The following is a 23,307-nucleotide window of genomic DNA, read 5'->3' on the forward strand; positions in this document are numbered from 1 at the left end:
GTTGCATAGCCCCTTTAATTTGATACAGTGTCCTTCCTCATCTCTTATTACAGTCTTTGGTTTAAAATCTAATTTTTCTGATGTAAGGATGGCCACCCCAGCTTTCTCTTGAAGTCCATTAGCATGATAAATGGTTTTCCACCCCTTCACTTTCAATCTGGAGGTGACTTTGGGTCTAAAATGAGTCTCTTGGAGACAGCATATTGATGGGTCTTGACTTTTATCCAATCTGATACCCTGTGTCTTTTGAGTGGGGCATTTAGCCCATTTACATTTGGAGTAACTATGGAAAGATATGAATTTGGTGCCATTGTATTGCCTGTAAGGTAACTGTTACTGTATATTGTCTCTGTCCCTTTCTGGTCTATGTAACTTCTGGGCTCTCTCTATGCTCAGAGAACCCCTTTTAATATTTCTTGTCGGGCTTATTTGGTGATTGCAAATTCGTTTTTCTGTTTGTTCTGGAAGCTTTTTATCATTCCTTCTATTGTGAATGACATGCTAGCTGGATAAAGTATTCTTGGCTGCATACTTTTCTCATTTAGTACCCTGAATATATCATGCCGGTCCTTTCTGGCCTGCCAGGTCTCCGTGGATAGGTCTACTGCCAATCTAATGTTTCTGTCCTTGTAGCTTAGAGACTCTTATCCCCGAGCTGCTTTCAGGATTTTCTCTTTGTCCACAAGATTTGGAAGTTTCACTGTTATAGGTCAGGGTGTCGACCTATTTTTATTGATTTTGAGGGAGGTTCTGTGTGCCTTGTTCCCTTCCCCAGGTTAGGGGTGTTGTCCAATCTGATTCCCTGTGTCTTGTTTCCTTGCCCACATTAGGGAAGTTCTCCACTATAATTTGCTCCAATATACCTTCTGTCTCTCTCTCCCTTTCCTCTTCTTCTGGGATCCCTATTATTCTAATATTGCTCTTTTTAAGGTATCACATATCTCTCAAATTCTCCCCTCGTGATGCAGTAGTTGTTTATCTCTCTTTTTCTCAGATCCTTTATTCTCCATCATTTGGTCTTCTATATCACTACTTCTCTCTTCTGCCTCATTTATCATAGTAATTAAGAGCCTCTACGTTTGATTGCATCTCATTAATAGTGTTTTTGAGCTCGAATTGGTTAGATTTTAGTTCTTTTATTTCTCCAAAAAGGGATTCTCTAGTGTCTTCTATGCCTTTTTCGAGTCCAGCTAGGGTTTTTATAATCGTTATTTTGAACCCTTGTTCTGTCATCTTACTAAAGCCCATATTTATTAGGTCCCCGGCAGTCCATCCTGCCTCTTGTTGTCTTTTTTGAGGTGAGTTTTTCCATCTTGTCATCCTGTCCAGGGAAGAACAGCTGAGGGAGAGAACAAAATACAAAAATGGTAATAAGGACCCCTGAGAAATATACACTTGCAGAAATTGGTCGCTTTTCTCGTCGTAGAGTTGAAGTTATGCTTTTCCTTGATCTCCAGTTGAGTTTGCAGTTTTTCAGAATGATTTGATAACTATCTAGCTGAATTCCTGAGACTAGATGAAATTAAGGTCTCCAGCTCCTCTGCCATCTTAGACTCCAGCCTCTGGTTTTTCTTTGAACATCTGTGGAAACTGTAGTGATGCCACTTTTCTCATTCCTGATATTGTTAATTTCTTTTTCTTTCTCTTTTTTCTGATCAGTTAGGTTAGAGTTTCATCAGGTTAATTCATCTTCTCAAAGAACCAGCTTTTGGGTTTACTGATTGTATCTATTGTTCTTCTATTTTCTATTTTATTGATATCTATTCTGAAGTAAGCGTTCCAGGAAGGTAGATCATTTGCCCCATTGTTATTTTTCAGACATTCATCTGAAAGTGCCTCAGTCACCAAGCGAAATGGTGACTAAGCAAATGTTTACTAATATTTGGGGCATCTCAGAAGGAGCCATGTTGGCTCCTCCCGATGATTATGCCCCCAGATTGGCTCTAGAATTCCTCACTAAATGTTTCTCAGGGTCTTGTCTGACATACACCACTGAACTCACCCAGAAAGGTGTTTAGAGAACTTGCACAGTGCAATTGAGTCCCATGCAATTCACATTCCTTGTGTGCTTTCTCTGCGTGAGGCATAGCATGGGTCCTGTGGGAGGAGGGTGCAGATATGGAGAAGATATATCCTCTGACCTCCATGAGTGCTCGGTAGAGTGTGGCAGACAGATACAGAGATCCCTGAAGTAGGGTAGCAGTCTGATTGAGGCTATCCCGCAGCAGAGAGGTCTAGACAGAGGAATGCAGAAGCAGAGAGGAAAGAGAGAGGACACCTAGCAGAGGTCTTCTGGCAAGCATTGGACAGGTGACCACCCACTGCATGTGATGGATCTAGGGAAAGTGAATTAAAATAGATGACATCACATTCCATCAATCACATTCCTAGAATGGTCCATGGAAGTGGGATTGTCACTCTTAGCATTTTGAAGGCCTCAGAGGGTTTGGATATGGAGCAACAAGTGGCAGTGCCAGGCATGTCACAGTTCCACTGCCCATGAGGAAGGTAGTGGTAAGTGACTTCAGGTCTTTCCTCGGAAACTGGGATGCCAATCTCTTTCTGAGCAAAATCGTCTTATGCAGTCTGAGAATAAAACCCAAATTGTCCTTGGAACAAATTGCAAAATATCACATTTATTGACATTGCTTTCCTTTTTATCATTCTGAGCCCTCAAAAGCATTGCCTAATATTCTGTTTCCAAATGACCGTTGCGTGCGATACAGCGCACGATCTCTGACAAGGCAAAGATCAAAAGGTATTCTTATCTGGAAAACGTACAAGCATGTGTGTCAGCAAATGCGACTCATTCATTATTGTTCTGAGGAGTGTATCATTGGTAATGCTTTTTTTTTAAATGAATGTGTGAATACACGCCCTCTCCTGGGCGGGCTTTGTGCCTGTACTTTTTCCTCGGATCATATTACATCAGCTCCGAATCCAAGCAGCTGCATTGCTCTGGGCTGCAGTTTCCCAAATGGCTCCTGCAATTTTGACCGGCTTTCCTCTTCTCTGTGTGTGTCTGCTGCTGACTTCTGGCTTTGCCGAGGCAGGCAAGCTGCTGGTGGTACCCATGGATGGGAGCCACTGGTTTACCATGCGTTCGGTTGTGGAGGAACTTGTCCACAGAGGCCATGAGGTGGTTTTAATAGTGCCGGAGGTGAGTTGGTACCTGGGAAAATCCTCCAATTTTACAGTGAAGACTTATTCCACAAGGTACACTCTGGAGGAATTGAATCATCTGTTCAAGATTTTCTCTGACTCTCATTGGAAAACTCGTCGAGAAAGTACAGTTTCTTTGCTAATGAGTTCACCGAACGAAATATTTATAGAAGTTTTTTTACACTGTAAGAATTTGTTTAACGACACAAAATTAATAGAATACATAAGGCAGAGTTCTTTTGACGCCGTGTTTCTGGATCCTTTTGATATGTGTGGCTTAATTATAGCCAAATATTTTTCTCTCCCATCTGTGGTCTTCACCAGGGGTGTATTTTGTCATTATCTTGAAGACGCCGCACAGTGCCCAAGTCCCCCTTCCTATGTTTCTAGAGTTCTCTCAGGATTCTCAGATGCCATGACTTTCAGCGAGAGAGTGTGGAATCAAATCCTCCACTTGGAGGAACACTTACTTTGCCACTATTTTTTAAAAACTGCTGTAGAAGTTGCATCTGAGATTCTCCAAACGACTGTCACCCCGTATGATCTCTACAGCCAAGTGTCGATTTGGTTGCTAAGAACTGACTTTGTTTTGGAATATCCCAGACCTGTGATGCCCAACATGGTCTTCATCGGAGGCATTAACTGCCAGGAGGGAAAGCCATTGCCAAAGGTAAGTCACCTCTTCTTTTGCATCGTAAGAATAACCTCAGTTTGTACATTAAAAAAAAAAAAAATCCTTACTGAACTGTGATTTGTCATTTACATCCGTTATATTTGGAAAGTTTTTCCTGGTTGAATGAATTATTTTGTGCCAGTTTATTGAATCGTACATTAGCGAATTTTATAAAGCTGCTCTTTTTGATACGCGTATGTACACAACTGATATAATTGTATACAATTTCCAGACTGCGTTTTGTCATACTCCCCTTGGGAAACTACTGAAAATACAGTAAATAATGAAACTTCCATTTTGTTAATCTAATGCCATAGCTTATAGGAAAATGCCCTTAGCCGTTTTGTATGCTGCTTTTCCAATTTTTCTGAAATTATTTTATATATGTATGCATATATCTAATATAAGTTCTAACGTCTGTTTTATTACAAGAAAAGCTAGTAACGGATTGGACATATTGTTCTTTACCTTGCTTTTTTCACTTACTAATAAATCATTAGCATCTTTACAGTCAATCTCTATAAATGTGTCACATTCTTTGTAATAGTTGCATAATATTCATTACTTTGGATGTACCATAGTTCACTCAATTAAGCAATACTGATAGATATTTAAGCTTTTCCCACCGTTGCCTTTATAAGCAAGACTGTACCAAACATTCTGAAATCATTTCTTTGCATTCCCACATTTCCGTACTCTTGCTCTTCTCTCTGTAGGCTGGACGTCCTTAGGAGCAGGGGGTTGGTGGGCCAAATGGTACACACACATTGCATTTTAATACATTCGACAGATTGCTTTCAGAAGATTGAACAATCTGACACTCGGTCAACAGTATGTGAGTGCTCTAGTGCTCCCATACCCTCTCCAGCTTCAGATGTTGTCGAACTTTTAAAACGCTTTTGGAAAAAAAAATTCTAATAGCTGCTTCCATTTTCATAGATAGATTGGCCATTTGATTTCAACTACTGGGAAGTATGTATTCAGATTCTTTAATCATTTTTCTAGGGCTATTTGTCTTCTCATAGCTAATGACTGTAAATCTCTTGAGTGTTAGGAATATTAATATTAACACTTTTTAGGAACTGTAAATATTTTTTCCTTGGCTATTCTTCATCTTTTGTCAGAGAGGGTTTTCATTTTTGGATAGTCAAACTCGTTCACTTTTTTCTAGTGGTTTCTGGATTTCAACTTGTTTAGGTCTTTCCAAGCCTGAGATATATAAATGATTTTTTTCCTTACTATGTCTTAGTATTTTTAGTTCTTCCAGTGTTAACAGCTACATTTTTTACAGTGAAGACTTTACATGTATAAAGATCTGACTTCATTACTTTTCTAAACGGATAGTCCATTGTGCCAACATCATTTAACAAAACAATCCATCCTTTATCTGTTGAACTGAAATGTGTCTTCATCATATTTTAAATTTCATATTTATTTCCTCTCTTGAACACTACTTTTGAGTGCTCTACTTTTGAACTCTCAGGTTTGTTCCATCGTTTTATTTATTTACTCACGGGCCAGTATTGTATTTTGAATGTATTAGCTGTGTAGTAAGTTTTCATATGTGCTCAGGCAGGCCCCATACTCAGTATTTTTCTATATTTTCTTGGTGATTCTTGTTGTTCGCTCTCCTTTAAAAATTCAGAATTGTTTTTTCTTGTTGCAAACAGAGAAATAAAATATTAATGTTCTGCTTATATGACATAAAATGCTTTCATTAATTTGAGAAAGGTTGATATCCTTTTGCTTCAATGTTTTCCTCTTAGGAATGTAGTACTTCTCTTTATTTATTTAGATCTTCCTTTATGTCTATCAATAAAGTTTTCTTTTCTTTTATTTTTTGATGTAAAGTTCGATGATTTATTATTTGCGTATAACACCCAGTGCACCACGCAATACGTGCCCTCCTTACTACCCATCACCTGTCTATCCCAGTCCCCCACCCCCCTCCCCTCTGAGGCCCTCAGTTTGTTTCTCAGAGTCCATAGTCCCTCATGCTTCATTCCCCCTTCTGATTACCCCCCCTTCCTTTATTCCTTTCTTCTCCTACCGATCTTCCTAGTTCTTATGTTCCATAGATGAGAGAAACCATATGATAATTGTCTTTCTCTGCTTGACTTATTTCACTTAGCATTATCTCCTCCAGTGCCGTCCATGTTGTAGCAAATGTTGAGAACTCGTGCTTTCTGATAGCTGAGTAATATTCCATTGTATATATGGACCACATCTTCTTAATCCAGTCATCTGTTGAAGGGCATCTCGGCTCCTTCCACGATTTAGCTATTGTGGACATGCTGCTATGAACATTGGGGTGCATATGGCCCTTCTCTTCACTGCGTCTGTGTCTTTGGGGTAATCAATAAAGTTTTGCGTTTTACTTTATATGTCTTTCACGTTTCTTATTAAAATTTATTCCTAGGCATGTTATTATTTGTGAAATTATTGTGAACATGCTGTTTCTCATTGCTATTTTGAACTATTATTAGCCATTACAGTATAGTTTTGGCTTTCGCACATTACCTCGTATCTAGTCATATTACTAATTTGTCTTATTAGTTTGTAATACTCTTAGGTATATAATATCATCTGCAGGTAAAAATCCCTCCCCATGTTCGTACCTCTTATTTTGCTTTACTGGAGCGTGTATTTCCAAAACAGTGTTGAACAATTAGTTCAGAACAATTATTCAATAGTTCCTGAATGATGTTAAATACTTGGTCTGGCCAGTGATTTGGGGTTCCGTCATTGCAATTGGAAAGGTCTTGACAAATACAAGAGTAAGATTCCTGGTGATGAAGTTGCGTTTATACCCTCATGAAACACCTGGTGGCATGTCTCAGTTGATTATTTTATTAGGGACGTACTGTACATTTTATCTATTGATCCGGCTGCTCACAAGGTTCAGCACATTTTGCAAAAGTCATACCGTCTCATATACTGGGAGCCTGATTTTCCACCTTTGAACAAGGAGTGGCTAAGAATGGATCACACCCTCAGGGAATCAGTGCTGCGGACATGCTGCTTCTATAACTCAGATGACCCACAACGTGACCCACGTCTGGCGAGGACAGCATTTTGTCAGGGGGCTCCGCTCACCTTGCCTTGCCCCCTGCGGGCACCAGGATCATCACACAGCTGAAGAAGTTGTGCTCGGATTAGGTACACGCACAACCGTATACGAAAGCTAAGATGATGACGATGGGTTTATTTGGCATGACTGAAAGCAAACGGGAACCGAGGTATTTGTTGGGATGTAGGATTACAGACTTATATAATACATGCCATTTATATCAAGAAATTTGGGGGATGTAAGAATAATTAAGCGCTTTCCATCATCCATATGTTAAAAGTGAATTGAAGTGTTGTAGCAGAGATCATCTTTTTTGTTTGTGTAAATTCAAGATGCTGCATCAGAGATCGGCCAAGTTTTTTGTAAAGGGCAAGCGAGCAAATGTTTTAGACATTGCGGGGTCATATACGGTCTCCTGTCTTGTAACTTTGTTGGTTTTTTGTTTGCTTACAGCTTTTTAAAAATGTAAAGTCCATTCTTAGCTCATGGGTCATACAAAATGAGGTTGTTCAGATTTTCCCATCCCTTTGGAGGTGGAGAACAAGATTTGTGGGTCCCCATTAGGAAAAGAGAGAAATGAGATGATTGAGGAAGAAGTGGGATCTAGTAAGAAAACCTAAGTTTTAGATCTATGATAATACTGTACTCACCCTGGAAAAAGCCATTGCACCACCAGATCATGAGAAGTATAATGGTGTAAATGAATGCTCCTGGTACAAGGAGTAATGTTACTTAAAGGAGTAATGAATTTGAATTTCCAATCTTTGGAAGGTAACTGAAGTCCTTCTGATCAGGTGTGGGCCCATGGTTTGTGTTTGCATGTATTTTTTAAGCAAAGTACTGTGATTGGATGTAAAGATCATGTTTTTTTGCTACTACAGTTGGGATTCCGCTGTCCCCCTGCACACATCTTTCCACCAATAACAAGTGCACTGGAAGCAGGGGTAATTTTGTGGTGCTCTTGAGCCCCAGGGGCCCCTCCTTTAGGATTTTGTATGTCCCTAATCCTTGTGGCTGATGGGGTCTCTGTCCTGGCCCATCTGACTCCCCTTCTCCTTGGTTCTTTTACTTCTGGCTTTTCTCTGGGGATGGTGGCAGAAATGTTGTCCCTCACCTCCAAAGGAATGGGACATTTCCTGGGTTACATCATTGGGCTTTCTAACAGTGGCTTATCCAAGAGAAGGGGGAAGCTATATCTTTAAAAAAATATCAGAGACAAATGAGAATTGAAATGCAAACTGCCTAAATTTATGGGATGCAGGAAAGGCTGTTCTGAGAGGGAAGTTCATAGCAATACACACCGACGTTAAGAAAACAGAAAGTTCTTAAATAAACAATTTAACTTACACCTCAAGTAACTAGAAAGAGAACAAACTGAGTCCAAAAATAGTAGAAGGAAGGAACTAAAAAGATCAGACCAGAAATAGGGGAAATAGAGACTAGATAGGCAATCGAAAAGATCAATGAAACTGGAGGTTTTTTTAAAAGATAAACGAAACTGATAAACTTTCAGCTGGACTAAGAAAAAGAAACCAGAGAAGGCTCACATGAACAAGATAAGAAATGGAAAAGGAGATATTGCAGTGGATATCACAGAAGTACAGAGGACCGTAAGAGACTACGCTGAACAATTACATACCGACACGTTGGAGAAGAAATTGATAAATTCCTAGGAGTATGCAACCTACCAAGACTGGATTACGAGGAAATAGAAAATCTATACAAACCAGTCATGAGTAAGGAGACTGAGTCATTAATCAAAAATCTCCTAACAGGGGCGCCTGGATGGCTGTTTGTTGAGCATCTGACTCTTGATCTAAGCTCAGGTTTCGATCTAGGGTCGTGACTTCCAGCCTGATGTTGGGCTACACGCTGGGTATGGAGCTGCTTAAGAACAAAACAAAATAAAAACAAAACTCTAACAAAGAAAAACTCAAGATTAAAAGTTTTCACTGACAAATTCTACCAAATATTGAGAGAAAAATTAATTCTGATCCTTCTCAAACTCTTCCGAAAAATACAGGAGGAAGGAAACCCATTTGAAGAGGCCAGAATCAAATACCAAAGCCAGATACAAAAGCCAGACAAAAGCATACTACAAGAAAAAAAAATTGCAAGCCAGTATGCCTGATGACTGCAGATGCAAAATTCCTCAACAAAAATCATTTTTAGAGGATTCAGAGAAGTCTGTAAACCCTTCCCACTGCAGTATTCCTGGGTCCTCATTGGTCTCGGGGGCATTCACAGGCAGTCCATCTGCAGAGTCAAGAACAGTTGTTCTTGCAGATTTGCATAGGATTTCAACTAGTGCTGGAAGAAAGAAGAGCTAGAGCAAAAGAACTCAAGCAGGGAAAGCTTTCTGTTAAAAACGGGACTGCTGGCATGGAGGCTGCGATGTCTCTGAAATGGGTGCAGCAGCCCTGGTTGAGGCCGGGCAGTGACCACGGCGTGGATCACCAGAGGCCAGATGCCTGAGCAGGTGACGTTGAACCTGCTCTGTAAGGTGAGAAGACCTGGAGACGAGCTGGAGCAGTCGCCTGGGCTGAGGTTCAGTTGCCCTGGCAAGGAGAGGTGAGCTGCTTTGTACTTTTCCCTTCCTTCTTTCCTTCCATCCTTCCTTCCTTCCTTCCTTCCTTCCTTCCTTCCTTCCTTCCTTCCTTCCCTTACTCATTCTTGAATGAATATTTGGTAAGCATCAACTGTATTTCAGAGCATCTAGCAAGTGGCAGACACAGGGCTAGATGTCTAAGATATAATATGAGTAAGATTGATATATTGAGGTGCCTAATTTCATGGAGCTCACTTTCTTTTTTAAAAAAAAGATTTATTTATTTATTTATTTATTTATTTATTTGAGAGAGAGAGAGAGAGAGAAGGGGGCAGGAGCAGAGGGAGAGGGACAAACAGACTCCCCGCCGAGTGCAGAGACTTATGTGGGGCTGAGACCACGACCGGAGCTGAAATCAGGAGTCAGGCGTTGAACCAACTGAGTCACCAGGGGCCCCGGCAGCTCACTTTCTAGTGGAGGAAACGAAGGAAAAGCTATTTGGTAGCTGTACACAGTGATAAGTGGCTCGAGGGAAAGAATAGAGGGATGTGACAGAGTAAGTGGCCGGGATGAGGGTGGGGCTGTTTCTGATGTCACCCTCAAGGCAGACTTGTTGGAGGAGAACTAACAAATGAGACGGCACATGAAGAGCCCAGGAAAGACCACTCCAGGCCGAGGGGACAGCCAATGCTAAGGTCCTGAGGTGACAAGGAAATTGTCATGTTCCGGATGCAGGAAGGAGGCTGAGTGGAGGGAGCAAGCAGAGTTGGTTTAAAAGATGGATGGGAGCTGGACTCACGCAGGAGATTTTGGCCGAGATAAGTTGGCGCATTTTCTAAGTGCAATGGGAAGTATGCAATGGTGTTATGAAGACATAGCAGAGTGATTTATGTTTGGAAAGACCCCTCTGGCTTCTCTCTACAGAGCAAGAACGACGGCAGGAAATTCAGTTAGGAGGTTACTCCTGGCATCCAAGCAGGACGTGGTGGTGGATTGGGGTCAGTGGAGGTGGAGTGTGCAAGGGCAGATTGGAGAGCTATTCTGGAACTAGGACAGGACGTGGGCATGGGTTGTGCGGTGGCTGTGTAATATGTCAGGTAGACGAGGCTGGATATCATTTCCTGGAATTCCCTTCCCTGGCTCCTCCTTCAGCTTTTCCCACAGGGGGGACGGATGTGTTTAGCTCTGTGAGGAAGAGCGCCAGCTTCTCCCGGAGGACACCCACATCCTCAAGGTTGGAGGCCCGAGCACACTGCAGGGTTCGAGTCCCTTCTCCTGGGTTTCAGCTCGTCCTTGTGGGCCCCAGCTCGTCCTTGCTCCCCCACTCCACACCCACCCACACTTTCTGAAGACTCACCCTGCTGTCCTTAAGCTCCAGCGTCAGACTGTTGACAGAAGTCGTTCGGTCAGCTCCCAGATAGTGTAGGTCAAATCCTGTAACAAGTCCTTTGACTGTATGTATCTTTGGTGGCTTCACTTGTCCGCTTGAACGCTGAATGGTGAGTGGTGAGGCTGTGGGAGAGTGATGCCTTGTACGCGCTGTGACCTGAAATACTAGGTAGATGGAAATGCCGTTACCATCCGGAAAGCCTGGAAGAGAAGGAAGAGCTCATGGAGGGAAACCAAGAGTTGTGTTTCAGATACACTTAATTTTAGAAGCTAGTGAGGTAGGATCTGAACGCCGTTAGAGTCCATCCTTTACTGTCAGGATAAATAAATCAGTACCTGGGAGCAGTTGTCGCATTGCTTTTATAAGAAAGAGCTTCCCCAACGTCTGGGATGCCTACAGATGGAACAGGCTGCCTCCAGGGTGGGTTGAAGAGTGGGTGTGTTGGCTGGAGGTCCAAGTGATAGATGGGGGTACAAAGCCCTGTACTTGTTTTCAAGTAGTCAGCTAAAATCTTTTTTCACTAATGGTTTAAGTAGTTGCAAAGGATGCTTTGAAAGGTAATCCTTTCAGGGGCACCTGGGTGGCTCAGTTGGTTAAGCACCCAACTCTTGATCTCAGCTCAGGTCTTGAACTCAGGGTCGTGATTTCAAGCCTCTCATTCGGCTCCAATTTCTATATGGAAGCATTCTGTGTCCTTTTATGTGATGGTCCCTTAGGTGCAGCCATAAGAGGAGACACAGGAGAGGCTCCGGAAAACAAAGTTTATTATACACGTAAGTCCTAGAGAAAGGGCGTGCCAAGCAAGGCTACGTGGAGGAAGCGCCAGGCTTGGTCAGGAGGCGGAAGAAGCAAGGCCAGGGGAGGGCCTGGGCCACTGACTTTTTCAGTGTTTTCATGGAATGGCAAGGCAGGGCAGGCAAAGAGGTTAGAACCGGCTAGTCTGAATAATTTTGGTAGGCTCTAAGCTATAGGGGTGTGGCCTGGTTGCCTGGTCCCTAGCCCTGGGATGATTAAGGCAGAGGAATAGTGTCTCCTAGGGCTCTGGAATGGTTAGTTTGCATATCGAAGGCATGCCCTGGACTGGGCCCTTTGCTAGCTCTAAGAATTAGGGCTAGGAAGGAGTGAGTGTAGTCTCCCCAGCCAGAAGGGTTTTTAAGATGTCCAAACGTCACAAGAAAATGAAAAATACAAGCAGTTCTGGAAGTATGCTTTCTTGTCTCGTGGATAAATACCTAGGAATGCAGAGCCTTGGGCTGTCTGGCCGGAGTAGGCTTACCTTTCTAAGAAACTGCCAAACCATTGTAGGGTCTCAGCAGCAGCGTATGAGAGGTCCAGCTCCGTCACGGATTCGCCAACAATTGGAGCAGGCCGTCTTTCGCATTTCAGCCATTCTGTGGGGCGTGCAAATTAAATTATAGGGGTTTTTTTCTTATGATTTTATTTATTTATTTATTTATTTATTTATTTATTTGAGAGAGAGGGAGAGAGCATGAGTGGGGTGAGGGGTAGAGGGAGAAGCAGACTCCCTGCTGAGCAGGACACCCCCCCCCCCCCAAGGGCCTGGTCCTAGATCTTCAGGGTCATGGCCTCAGCTAAGGCGGACACGTAACTGACTGAGCCACCCAGGCGCCCCATTCAATTGTAGTTTTAAATTCTCCAATGACTGATGACATGGAGCACGTTTTCCTGTGCCTGATTCCCTTCTGTATATCTTCTGATGAAATGTCTGTTCAAGTCTTTGCCTATTTAAAAAAATATTTTTCCCTATTAGAGAGTTTCTTTATTTGTACAGCATATACCTCTATCAGGTATATGCTGTACAAATATTTTCTCCCAGTCTGTGGATTCTCCTTCCGTATTTTTATTTATTTATTTATTTATTTATTTATTTATTTATCTGTAAGATTTTATTTATTTCTTTATTTTAGAGAGAGACAGAGAGAGAGCATGAGCAAGCAGGGGTTGGAGGGAAGGACAGAGGAAGAGAGAAAATCCTGAAGCCAACTTCCCGCTGAGCATGGAGCCTGACTAGGGGCTAGATCCCAGGACACTGAGGTCATGACTTGAGCAGAAATCAAGAGCTGGCCGCTTAACCCGCTGAGCCACCCAGGTGCCCTAAATCACAATGGATTTTTGAGTGTTGATCTTGTATCCTGCAACTGTGCCGAACTTACTTATTGGTTCTAGGATATTTTGTAGATTCCATTGGAATTTCTTCAGACATGATCCTGTTGTCTGTGAATAAGGCAGTGAGACCTTTTCTTTCCAGTCTGGATGCCTTTTCTGTGTCTTGACCGACTGTGTTGGATAGAATCTCCAGAACAATGTAGAATGGAAGTGGTAAGACAGTCATCCTTGGCTTGTATCTGATTAGGAGTAAAGCATTCAGTCATTCACCACTAAGTATGATGTTAATTATGGGTTTTTCATGGATGCTCTTTATTAAGTAGAGAACCTTCCCTTCTTGTCCTAGTTTTGTGATGATTTTTTATCAGGAACAGTTGTTGGATTTTTTCGAATACCTTTTCTGTGCCTATGGAGATGATTATATGGTTGTACTTTTTTGGTTTATTTATATGGTGAATTATCTTGATTGATTTTCTAATGTTAAAACTGCCTTGTATTCCTGGGATAAGTCCCACTATCATTTCATATAGTATTATTATATGTCTTTTATATACATTTATATAATTTGATTTGTTAAATTCTGTTTAGAATTTTTGCATTATACTTATGAGGGGTATTGCTCTATACATTTTTCTTTTTTAAAAAATTCTTTTATATTTATTTATTTATTACTATGTTCAATTAGCCAGCATATGGTACATCATTAGTTTTTGATGTAGTGTTCAAGGATTCATTAGTTGCATATAACACCCAGTGTTCATCACCACCCGTGACCTCCTTAATACTCAACACCCGGTTACCTCATCCATCCCCCTTCCGGTCTATACGGTTTTCCTTTCTTATGATGTCATCTAGTTTTGGTATGTGGTAATACTGGTCTCATTGACCAACTCTGTGGTCTCCTGGAAAGATTAGGAAGTTCTCTGTGCATCTGTCTCTAGAATATATCTTTCCTCATTTCAGAATATATTTTGGAAAAATAATTGTTTTTCTTTTCCTTCCTCCAGTGTTTGGTAGATTTTCTCAGTGAAGCCATTGGGCCTGAAGTTTTCTTTGCGGGAGAGTTTGAATTCAAACGTAATTCATCCTAAAACACACAAGTTATTTTTATTTCTTTCTTCTTGATTCAACTCTAGTAGTTTGCATCTTGTGAGAAATTTGTCCATTTCATCTAAGTTGTAGAATATATTGGTGTAAATTTGTTCTTGATATTCTTTCTTTCTTTTTTTCTTTTTTTAAGTTTAAATTCAATTAAATAGCATGTCGTGTATTATTTGTCTCAGGGGTACAGGTCTGTTATTGTTCAGTTGTATATAACACCCAATCCAATAATATGTTGCTCATTACAACACATACACTCCCCAATGTCCATCACCTGGTTACCCTATTCCTCTGTGGAGTCCTTCTGGTCCGGTGTGTCATTCAAAGCCCTTATTTCCTTGTTGATCTTCTGCTTCAATGATCTGTCTATTGCAGTGAGGGGGGTGTTAAAGTCCCCTACTACTACTGTATTATTAGCAATGTGTTTCTTTGGTTTTGTTATTAATTGGATTACTTAATTGGCTGCTCCCATGTTAGGGGCATACATACTTAACAATTGTTAGATCATCTTGTTGGATAGACCCTTTAATTATGATATAGTGTCCTTCCTCATCTCTTATTACAGTCTTTGGTTTAAAATCTAATTTTTCTGATGTAAGGATGGCCACCCCAGCTTTCTCTTGATGTCCATTAGCATGATAAATGGTTTTCCACGCCCTCACTTTCAATCTGGAGGTGACTTTGGGTCTAAAACGAGTCTCTTGGAGACAGCATATTGATGGGTCTTGATTTTTATCCAATCTGATACCCTGTGTCTTTGAGTGGGGCATTTAGCCCATTTACATTTGGAGTAACTATGGAAAGATATGAATTTGGTGCTATTGTATTGCCTGTAAGGTGACTATTGCTGTATATTGTCTCTGTCCCTTTCTGGTCTATGTAACTTCTGGGCTCTCTCTGTGCTCAGAAGACCCCTTTTAATATTTCTTGTAGGGCTGACTTGGTGATTACAAATTCATTTTGTTTCTGTTTTTCCTGGAAGCTTTTTATCAGTCCTTCTATTTTGAATGACATGCTAGCTGGATAAAGTATTCTTGGCTGCATATTTTTCTCATTTAGTGCCCTGAATATACCATGCCGGTCCTTTCTGGCCTGCCAGGTCTCCGTGTATAGGTCTGCTGCCAATCTAATGTTTCTGTCCTTGTAGCTTAGAGACTCTTATCCCCGAGCTGCTTTCAGGATTTTCTCTTTGTCTCCGAGATTTGGAAGTTTCATTATTGTAGGTCAGGGTGTTGACCTATTTTTACTGATTTTGAGGGAAGTTCTTTGTGCCTTGTTCCCTTTCGCGGGGTAGGGGTGTTGTCCAAACTGATACCCTGTGTCTTGTTTCCTTGCCCAGATTAGGGAAGTTCTCCACTATAATTTGCTCCAATATACCTTCTGTCTCTCTCTCCCTTTCCTCTTCTTCTGAGATCCCTAGTATTCTAATATTGCTCTGTTTAAGGTATCACTTATCTCTCAAATTCTCCCCTCGTGATGCAGTAGTTGTTTATCTCTCTTTTTCTCATATCTGTTATTCTCCATCATTTGGTCTTCTATATCACTAGTTCTCTCTTCTGCCTCATTTATCGTAGTAGTTAAGAGACTCCACATTTGATTGCGTCTCATTAATAGCATTTTTGAGTTCGACTTGGTTAGATTTTAGTTCTTTTATTTCTCCAGAAAAGGGTTCTCTAGTGTCTTCTATGCCTTTTTCAAGTCCAGCTAGGGTCTTTATAATCATTATTCTGAACCCTCGTTCTGACGTCTTAATAATGTCCATATTTATTAGGTCCCCGGCAGTCCATCCTGCCTCTTGTTCTCTGTTTTGGGGTGAGTTTTTCCAGCTTGTCATCCTGTCCAGGGAAGAATAGCTGAAGGACAGAACAAAATACAAAAATGGTAATAAGGACCCCCGAGAAATATACACTTGCAGAAACTGGTCGCTTTTCTCTTCGTAGAGTTGCAGTTATTCTTTTCCTCGATCTCCAGTTGAGTTTGCAGTTTTTCAGAATGATTTGAAAACTATCTAGCTGAATTCCTGGGACTAGACAAAATTACGGTCTCCAGCTCCTCTGCCATCTTAGACTCCAGCCTCTGGTTTTTCTTTGAACATCTGTGGAAACTGTAGTGATGCCACTTTTCTCATTCCTGATATTGTTGATTTCTTTTTCTTTCTCTTTTTTCTGATCAGTTAGGTTAGAGTTTCATCAGGTTAATTCATCTTCTCAAAGAACCAGCTTTTGGGTTTACTGATTGTATCTATTGTTCTTCTATTTTCTATTTTATTGATATCTATTCTGAAGTAAGCGTTCCAGGAAGGTAGATCATTTGCCCCATTGTTATTTTTCAGACATTCATCTGAAAGTGCCTCAGTCACCAAGCGAAATGGTGACTAAGAAAATGTTTACTAACATTTGGGGCATCTCAGAAGGAGCCATGTTGGCTCCTCCCAATGATTATGCCCCCAGATTGGCTCTAGAATTCCTCACTAAATGTTTCTCAGGGTCTTGTCTGACATATGCCACTGAACTCACCCAGAAAATTGTTTAGAGAACTTGCACAGTGCAATTGAGTCCCATGCAACTAACATTCCTTGTGTGCTTTCTCTGCGTGAGGCATAGCATGGGTCCTGTGGGAGGAGGGTGCAAATATGGAGAAGATATATCCTCTGACCTCCATGAGTGCTCGGTAGGGTGTGGCAGACAGATACAGAGATCCCTGAAGTAGGGTAGCAGTCTGATTGGGGCTATCCCGCAGCAGAGAGGTCTAGACAGAGGAATGCAGAAGCAGAGAGGAAAGAGAGAGGACACCTAGCAGAGGTCTTCTGGCAAGCATTGGACAGGTGACCACCCACTGCATGTGATGGATCTAGGGAAAGTGAATTAAAATAGATGACATCACATTCCATCAATCACATTCCTAGAATGGTCCATGGAAGTGGGATTGTCACTCTTAGCATTTTGAAGGCCTCAGAGGGTTTGGATATGGAGCAACAAGTGGCAGTGCCAGGCATGTCACAGTTCCACTGCCCATGAGGAAGGTAGTGGTAAGTGACTTCAGGTCTTTCCTCGGAAACTGGGATGCCAATCTCTTTCTGAGCAAAATCGTCTTATGCAGTCTGAGAATAAAACCCAAATTGTCCTTGGAACAAATTGCAAAATATCACATTTATTGACATTACTTTCCTTTTTATCATTCTGAGCCCTCAAAAGCATTGCCTAATATTCTGTTTCCAAATGACCATTGGGTGCGATACAGTGCACGATCTCTGACAAGGCAATGATCAAAAGGTATTCTTATCTGGAAAACGTACAAGCATGTGTGTCAGCAAATGCGACTCATTCATTATTGTTCTGAAGAGTGCTTCACTGGTAATGTTTTTTTTTTCTTAATGAATGTGTGAATACACACCCTCTCCTGGGCGGGATTTGTGCCTGTACTTCCTCCTCAGACCACATTACACCAGCTCGGAATCCAAGCAGCTGCATTGCTCTGGGCTGCAGTTTCCCAAATGGCTCCTGCAATTTTGACCGGCTTTCCTCTTCTCTGTGTGTGTCTGCTGCTGACTTCTGGCTTTGCCGAGGCAGGCAAGCTGCTGGTAGTACCCATGGATGGGAGCCACTGGTTTACCATGCGTTCGGTTGTGGAGGAACTTGTCCACAGAGGCCATGAGGTGGTTTTAATAGTGCCGGAGGTGAGTTGGCACCTGGGAAAATCCTCCAATTTTACACTGAAAACTTATTCCACAAGCTACACTCTGGACAAGTATAATCATCGGTTCAAGACTTTCTCTGACTTTCATTGGAACAACCGGGAAACAGATTTACTTTCTCTGGTAATGAGTTCATCCCATGACTTTTTTCAATACTTTTTTTTACATTGCAAGAATTTGTTTAACGACACAAAATTAATAGAATACATAAGGCAGAGTTCTTTTGACGCCGTGTTTCTGGATCCTCTTGATATGTGTGGCTTAATTATAGCCAAATATTTTTCTCTCCCATCTGTGGTCTTCTCCAGGGGAGTATTTTGTCATTATCTTGAAGAAGGCGCACAGTGCCCCAGTGCCCCTTCCTATGTACCTAGAGGTCTCTCAGGATTCTCAGATGCCATGACTTTCAGCGAGAGAGTGTGGAATCACATTTTCCACTTGGAGGAACATTTATTTTGTTGGTATTTTTTTAAAAGAGCTACAGAAATTGCATCTGAGGTTCTCCAAACGACTGTCACCCCGTATGATCTCTTCAGCCAAACGTCGATTTTTTTGCTGAGAACTGACTTTGTTTTCGAATATCCCAGACCTGTGATGCCCAACATGGTCTTCATCGGAGGCATTAACTGCCAGGAGGGAAAGCCATTGCCACAGGTAAGTCACCTCTTCTTTCGTATCGTAAGAATAACTGGCTTTGGACAATATACAAAAACAACAACAACAAAAACACAGCAAAATTCCCCCCTCCTTACTGAACTGTAGTTTGTCATTTACATTCACCACATTTGGAAATTGTTCCTGGTTGAATGAATTATTTTGTGCCAATTCATCAAATCATGCATTAGCAAATTTTGTAAACCTGCTTTCTTTGATACGCATATGTACACAAGTGATATAATTGTATACAATTTCCAGGCTGCGTTTTGTAATACTCCCCTTGGGAAACTACTGAAAATACAGTAAGAAAGGACACTTCGTTTCTGTTCATCTAATGCCATAGCTTATAGGAAAATGCCCTTAGCCGTTTTGTATGCTGCTTTTCCAATTTTTCTGAAATTATTTTATATATGCATGCATATATCCAATATAAATTCTAACTCCTGTTTTATTACAAGAAAAGCTAGTAACGGATTGGACATATTGTTCTTTACCTTGCTTTTTTCACTTACTAATAAATCATTAGCATCTTTACAGTCAATCCCTACAAATGTGTCACATTCTTTGTAATAGTTGCATAATATTCGTTACTTTGGATGTACCATAGTTCACTCAATTAAGCAATACTGATAGATATTTAAGCTTTTCCCACCGTTGCCTTTATAAGCAAGACTGTACCAAACATTCTGAAATCATTTCTTTGCATTCCCACATTTCCGTACTCTTGCTCTTCTCTCTGTAGGCTGGACGTCCTTAGGAGCAGGGGGTTGGTGGGCCAAATGGTACACACACATTGCATTTTAATACATTCGACAGATTGCTTTCAGAAGATTGAACAATCTGACACTCGGTCAACAGTATGTGAGTGCTCTAGTGCTCCCATACCCTCTCCAGCTTCAGATGTTGTCGAACTTTTAAAACGCTTTTGGAAAAAAAAATTCTAATAGCTGCTTCCATTTTCATAGATAGATTGGCCATTTGATTTCAACTACTGGGAAGTATGTATTCAGATTCTTTAATCATTTTTCTAGGGCTATTTGTCTTCTCATAGCTAATGACTGTAAATCTCTTGAGTGTTAGGAATATTAATATTAACACTTTTTAGGAACTGTAAATATTTCTTCCTTGGCTATTCTTCATCTTTTGTCAGAGAGGGTTTTCATTTTTCGATAGTCAAACTCGTTCACTTTTTTTTCTAGTGGTTTCTGAATTTCAACTTGTTTAGGTCTTTCCAAGCCTGAGATATATAAATGTTTTTTTCCTCACTATGTCTTAGTATTTTTAGTTCTTCCAGTGTTAACAGTTATATTTTTTACAGTGAAGACTTTTCATGGTGTAAAGATCTGACTTCATTACTTTTCTAAACGGATAGTCCATTGTGCCAACATCATTTAACAAAACAATCCATTCTTTATCTGTTGAACTGAAATGTGTCCTCATCATATTTTAAATTTCATATTTATTTCCTCTCTTGAACACTACTTTTGAGTGCTCTACTTTTGAACTCTCAGGTTTGTTATATCGATTTATTTATTTACTCACGGGCCAGTATCGTATTTTGATTGTATTAGCTTTGTAGTAAGTTTTCATATGTGCTCAGGCAGGCCCCATACTCAGTATTTTTCTATATTTTCTTGGTGATTCTTGTTGTTCGCTCTCCTTTAAAAATTCAGAATTGTTTTTTCTTGTTGCAAACAGAGAAATACAATAATAATGTTCTGCTTATATGACATAAAATGCTTTTATTAATTTGAGAGAGATTGACATCATTTTGCTTGGAAGTTTTCCTACTTAGGAATGTAGTACTTCTCTTTATTCAGATCTTACTTTATGTCTGTCAATAAAGTTTTGCATTTTACTTTATATGTCTTTCAATTTCTTTCTCTTTTAAAATTTTATTTTTTTATTTGAGAAAGAGCAAGAGTGAAAGAGCAAAAGTGGGGTGAGGGGCAGAGGGAGAAGCAGATTCCCCACTGGGCAAGGAGCCTGATGCGGGGCTCGATCCCTGGACTCTGGTATCCTAACTTGAGCCGAAGGTAGACACTTAAATGACGGAACCGCCCTGGCTCCCTGTCTTCCACGTTTCTTATTAAAATATATTCCTAGGCATACTATTATTTGTGAAATTATTGTGAACACGCTGTTTCTCATTGCTATTTTGAACTATTATTAGCCATTACAGTATAGTTTTGGCTTTCGCACATTACCTCGTATCTAGTCATATTACTAATTTGTCTTATTAGTTTGTAATACTCTTAGGTATATAATATCATCTGCAGGTAAAAATCCCTCCCCATGTTCGTACCTCTTATTTTGCTTTACTGGAGCGTGTATTTCCAAAACAGTGTTGAACAATTAGTTCAGAACAATTATTCAATAGTTCCTGAATAATGTTAAATACTTGGTCTGGCCAGTTTGATTTGGGGTTCCGTCATTGCAATTGGAAAGGTCTTGACAAATACAAGAGTAAGATTCCTGGTGATGACGTTGCGTTTATACCCTCATGAAACACCTGGTGGCATGTCTCAGTTGATTATTTTATTAGGGACGTACTACACATTTTATCTATGATCTGGCTGCTCACAAGGTTCAGCGCATTTTGCAAAAGTCTTACCATTTCATATACTGGGAGCCTGATTTCCCGCCTTTGAACTAAGGAGTGGCTAAGAATGGATTACACCCTCAGGGAATCTGTGCTGGGGACATGCTGCTTCTATAACTCAGATGACCCACAACGTGACCCACATGGCGAGGACAGCATTTTGTCAGGGGGCTCCGCTCACCTTGCCTTGCCCCCTGCGGGCACCAGGATCTTCACACAGCTGAAGAAGTTGTGCTCGGATTAGGTACACGCGCAACTGTATACGAAAGCTAAGATGATGACGATGGGTTTATTTGGCATGACTGAAAGCAAACGGGAACCGAGGTATTTGTTGGGATGTAGGATTACAGACTTATATAATACATGCCATTTATATCAAGAAATTTGGGGGATGTAAGAATAATTAAGCACTTTCCATCATCCATATGTTAAAAGTGAATTGAAGTGCTGTAGCAGAGATCATCTTTTTTGTTTGTGTAAATTCAAGATGCTGCATCAGAGATCGGCCAAGTTTTTTGTAAAGGGCAAGCGAGCAAATGTTTTAGACATTGCGGGGTCATATACAGTCTCCTGTCTTGTAACTTTGTTGGTTTTTTGTTTGCTTACAGCTTTTTAAAAATGTAAAGCCCATTCTTAGCTCATGGGTCATACAAAATGAGGTTGTTCAGATTTTCCCATCCCTTTGGAGGTGGAGAACAAGATTTGTGAGTCCCCATTAGGAAAAGAGAGAAATGAGATGATTGAGGAAGAAGCGGGATCTAGTAAGAAAACCTAAGTTTTAGATCTATGATAATACTGTACTCACCCTGGAAAAAGCCATTGCACCACCAGATCATGAGAAGTATAATGGTGTAAATGAATGCTCCTGGTACAAGGAGTAATGTTACTTAAAGGAGTAATGAATTTGAATTTCCAATATCCGGGAGGTAACTGAAGTCCTTCTGATCAGGTGTGGGCCCATGGTTTGTGTTTGCATGTATTTTTAAAGCAAAGTACTGTGATTGCATGTAAAGATCATGTTTTTTTGCTACTACAATTGGGATTCCGCTGTCCCCCTGCACACATCTTTCCATCAATAACAAGTGCACTGGAAGCAGGGGTAATTTTGAGGTGTTCTTGTCCCCCACGTGCTCCTCCATAGGATTTTGCATGTCCCTAAATCTTGTGGCTGATGGGGTCTCTGTCCTGGCCCATCTGACTCCCCTTCTCCTTGGTTCTTTTACTTCTGGCTTTTCCCTGGGGATGGTGGCAGAAATGTTGTCCCTCACCTCCAAAGGAATGGGACATTTCCTGGGTTACATCATTGGGCTTTCTAACAGTGGCTTATCCAAGAGAAGGGGGAAGCTATATCTTTAAAAAAATATCAGAGACAAATGAGAATTGAAATGCAAACTGCCTAAATTTATGGGATGCAGGAAAGGCTGTTCTGAGAGGGAAGTTCATAGCAATACACACCTACGTTAAGAAAACAGAAAGTTCTTAAATAAACAATTTAACTTACACCTCAAGTAACTAGAAAGAGAACAAACTGAGTCCAAAAATAGTAGAAGGAAGGAACTAAAAAGATCAGACCAGAAATAGGGGAAATAGAGACTAGATAGGCAATCAAAAAGATCAATGAAACTGGAGTTTTTTTTTAAAGATAAACGAAACTGATAAACTTTCAGCTGGACTAAGAAAAAGAAACCAGAGAAGGCTCACATGAACAAGATAAGAAATGGAAAAGGAGATATTGCAGTGGATATCACAGAAGTACAGAGGACCGTAAGAGACTACGCTGAACAATTACATACCGACACGTTGGAGAAGAAATTGATAAATTCCTAGGAGTATGCAACCTACCAAGACTGGATTACGAGGAAATAGAAAATCTATACAAACCAGTCATGAGTAAGGAGACTGAGTCATTAATCAAAAATCTCCTAACAGGGGCGCCTAGATGGCTGTTTGTTGAGTATCTGACTCTTGATCTAAGCTCAGGTTTCGATCTAGGGTCGTGACTTCCAGCCTGATGTTGGGCTACACCCTGGGTATGGAGCTGCTTAAGAAAAAAACAAAAATAAAAACAAAACTCTAACAAAGAAAAACTCAAGATTAAAAGTTTTCACTGACAAATTCTACCAAATATTGAAAGAATAATTAATTCTGATCCTTCTCAAACTCTTCCGAAAAATACAGGAGGAAGGAAACCCATTTGAAGAGGCCAGAATCAAATACCAAAGCCAGATACAAAAGCCAGACAAAAGCATACTACAAGAAAAAAAAATTGCAAGCCAGTATGCC

The 23,307-nt window shown here is 40.7% G+C and overlaps 2 protein-coding genes across 2 annotated transcripts; both read left to right on the plus strand.

Moving 5' to 3' along the window:
• Window positions 1-2,902: 2,902 nt before the first annotated feature.
• LOC125281344 (UDP-glucuronosyltransferase 1A9-like) lies at window positions 2,903-9,067 on the plus strand. The gene has a single exon (XM_057305710.1). It carries the CDS (start codon window positions 2,978-2,980, stop codon window positions 3,911-3,913), a length of 936 nt encoding a protein of 311 aa, XP_057161693.1. The 5' UTR covers window positions 2,903-2,977; the 3' UTR covers window positions 3,914-9,067.
• A 3,259-nt stretch (window positions 9,068-12,326) lies between these two features.
• On the plus strand, window positions 12,327-22,730 carry LOC130542426 (UDP-glucuronosyltransferase 1A10-like). The gene has a single exon (XM_057305712.1). The coding sequence runs from the start codon at window positions 17,565-17,567 to the stop codon at window positions 18,525-18,527; it is 963 nt and encodes a 320-aa protein (XP_057161695.1). The 5' UTR covers window positions 12,327-17,564; the 3' UTR covers window positions 18,528-22,730.
• The last annotated feature ends 577 nt before the right edge of the window (window positions 22,731-23,307 follow it).

This window comes from Ursus arctos, unplaced genomic scaffold, assembly GCF_023065955.2.
Source record: "Ursus arctos isolate Adak ecotype North America unplaced genomic scaffold, UrsArc2.0 scaffold_1, whole genome shotgun sequence".
Classification (NCBI taxonomy): domain Eukaryota; kingdom Metazoa; phylum Chordata; class Mammalia; order Carnivora; family Ursidae; genus Ursus; species Ursus arctos.

Bases quoted from the DNA above. Each gene is read 5' to 3' on its own strand.
- LOC130542426 (XM_057305712.1), top strand. From the start codon at position 17,565: ATGGCTCCTGCAATTTTGACCGGCTTTCCTCTTCTCTGTGTGTGTCTG.
- LOC125281344 (XM_057305710.1), top strand. From the start codon at position 2,978: ATGGCTCCTGCAATTTTGACCGGCTTTCCTCTTCTCTGTGTGTGTCTG.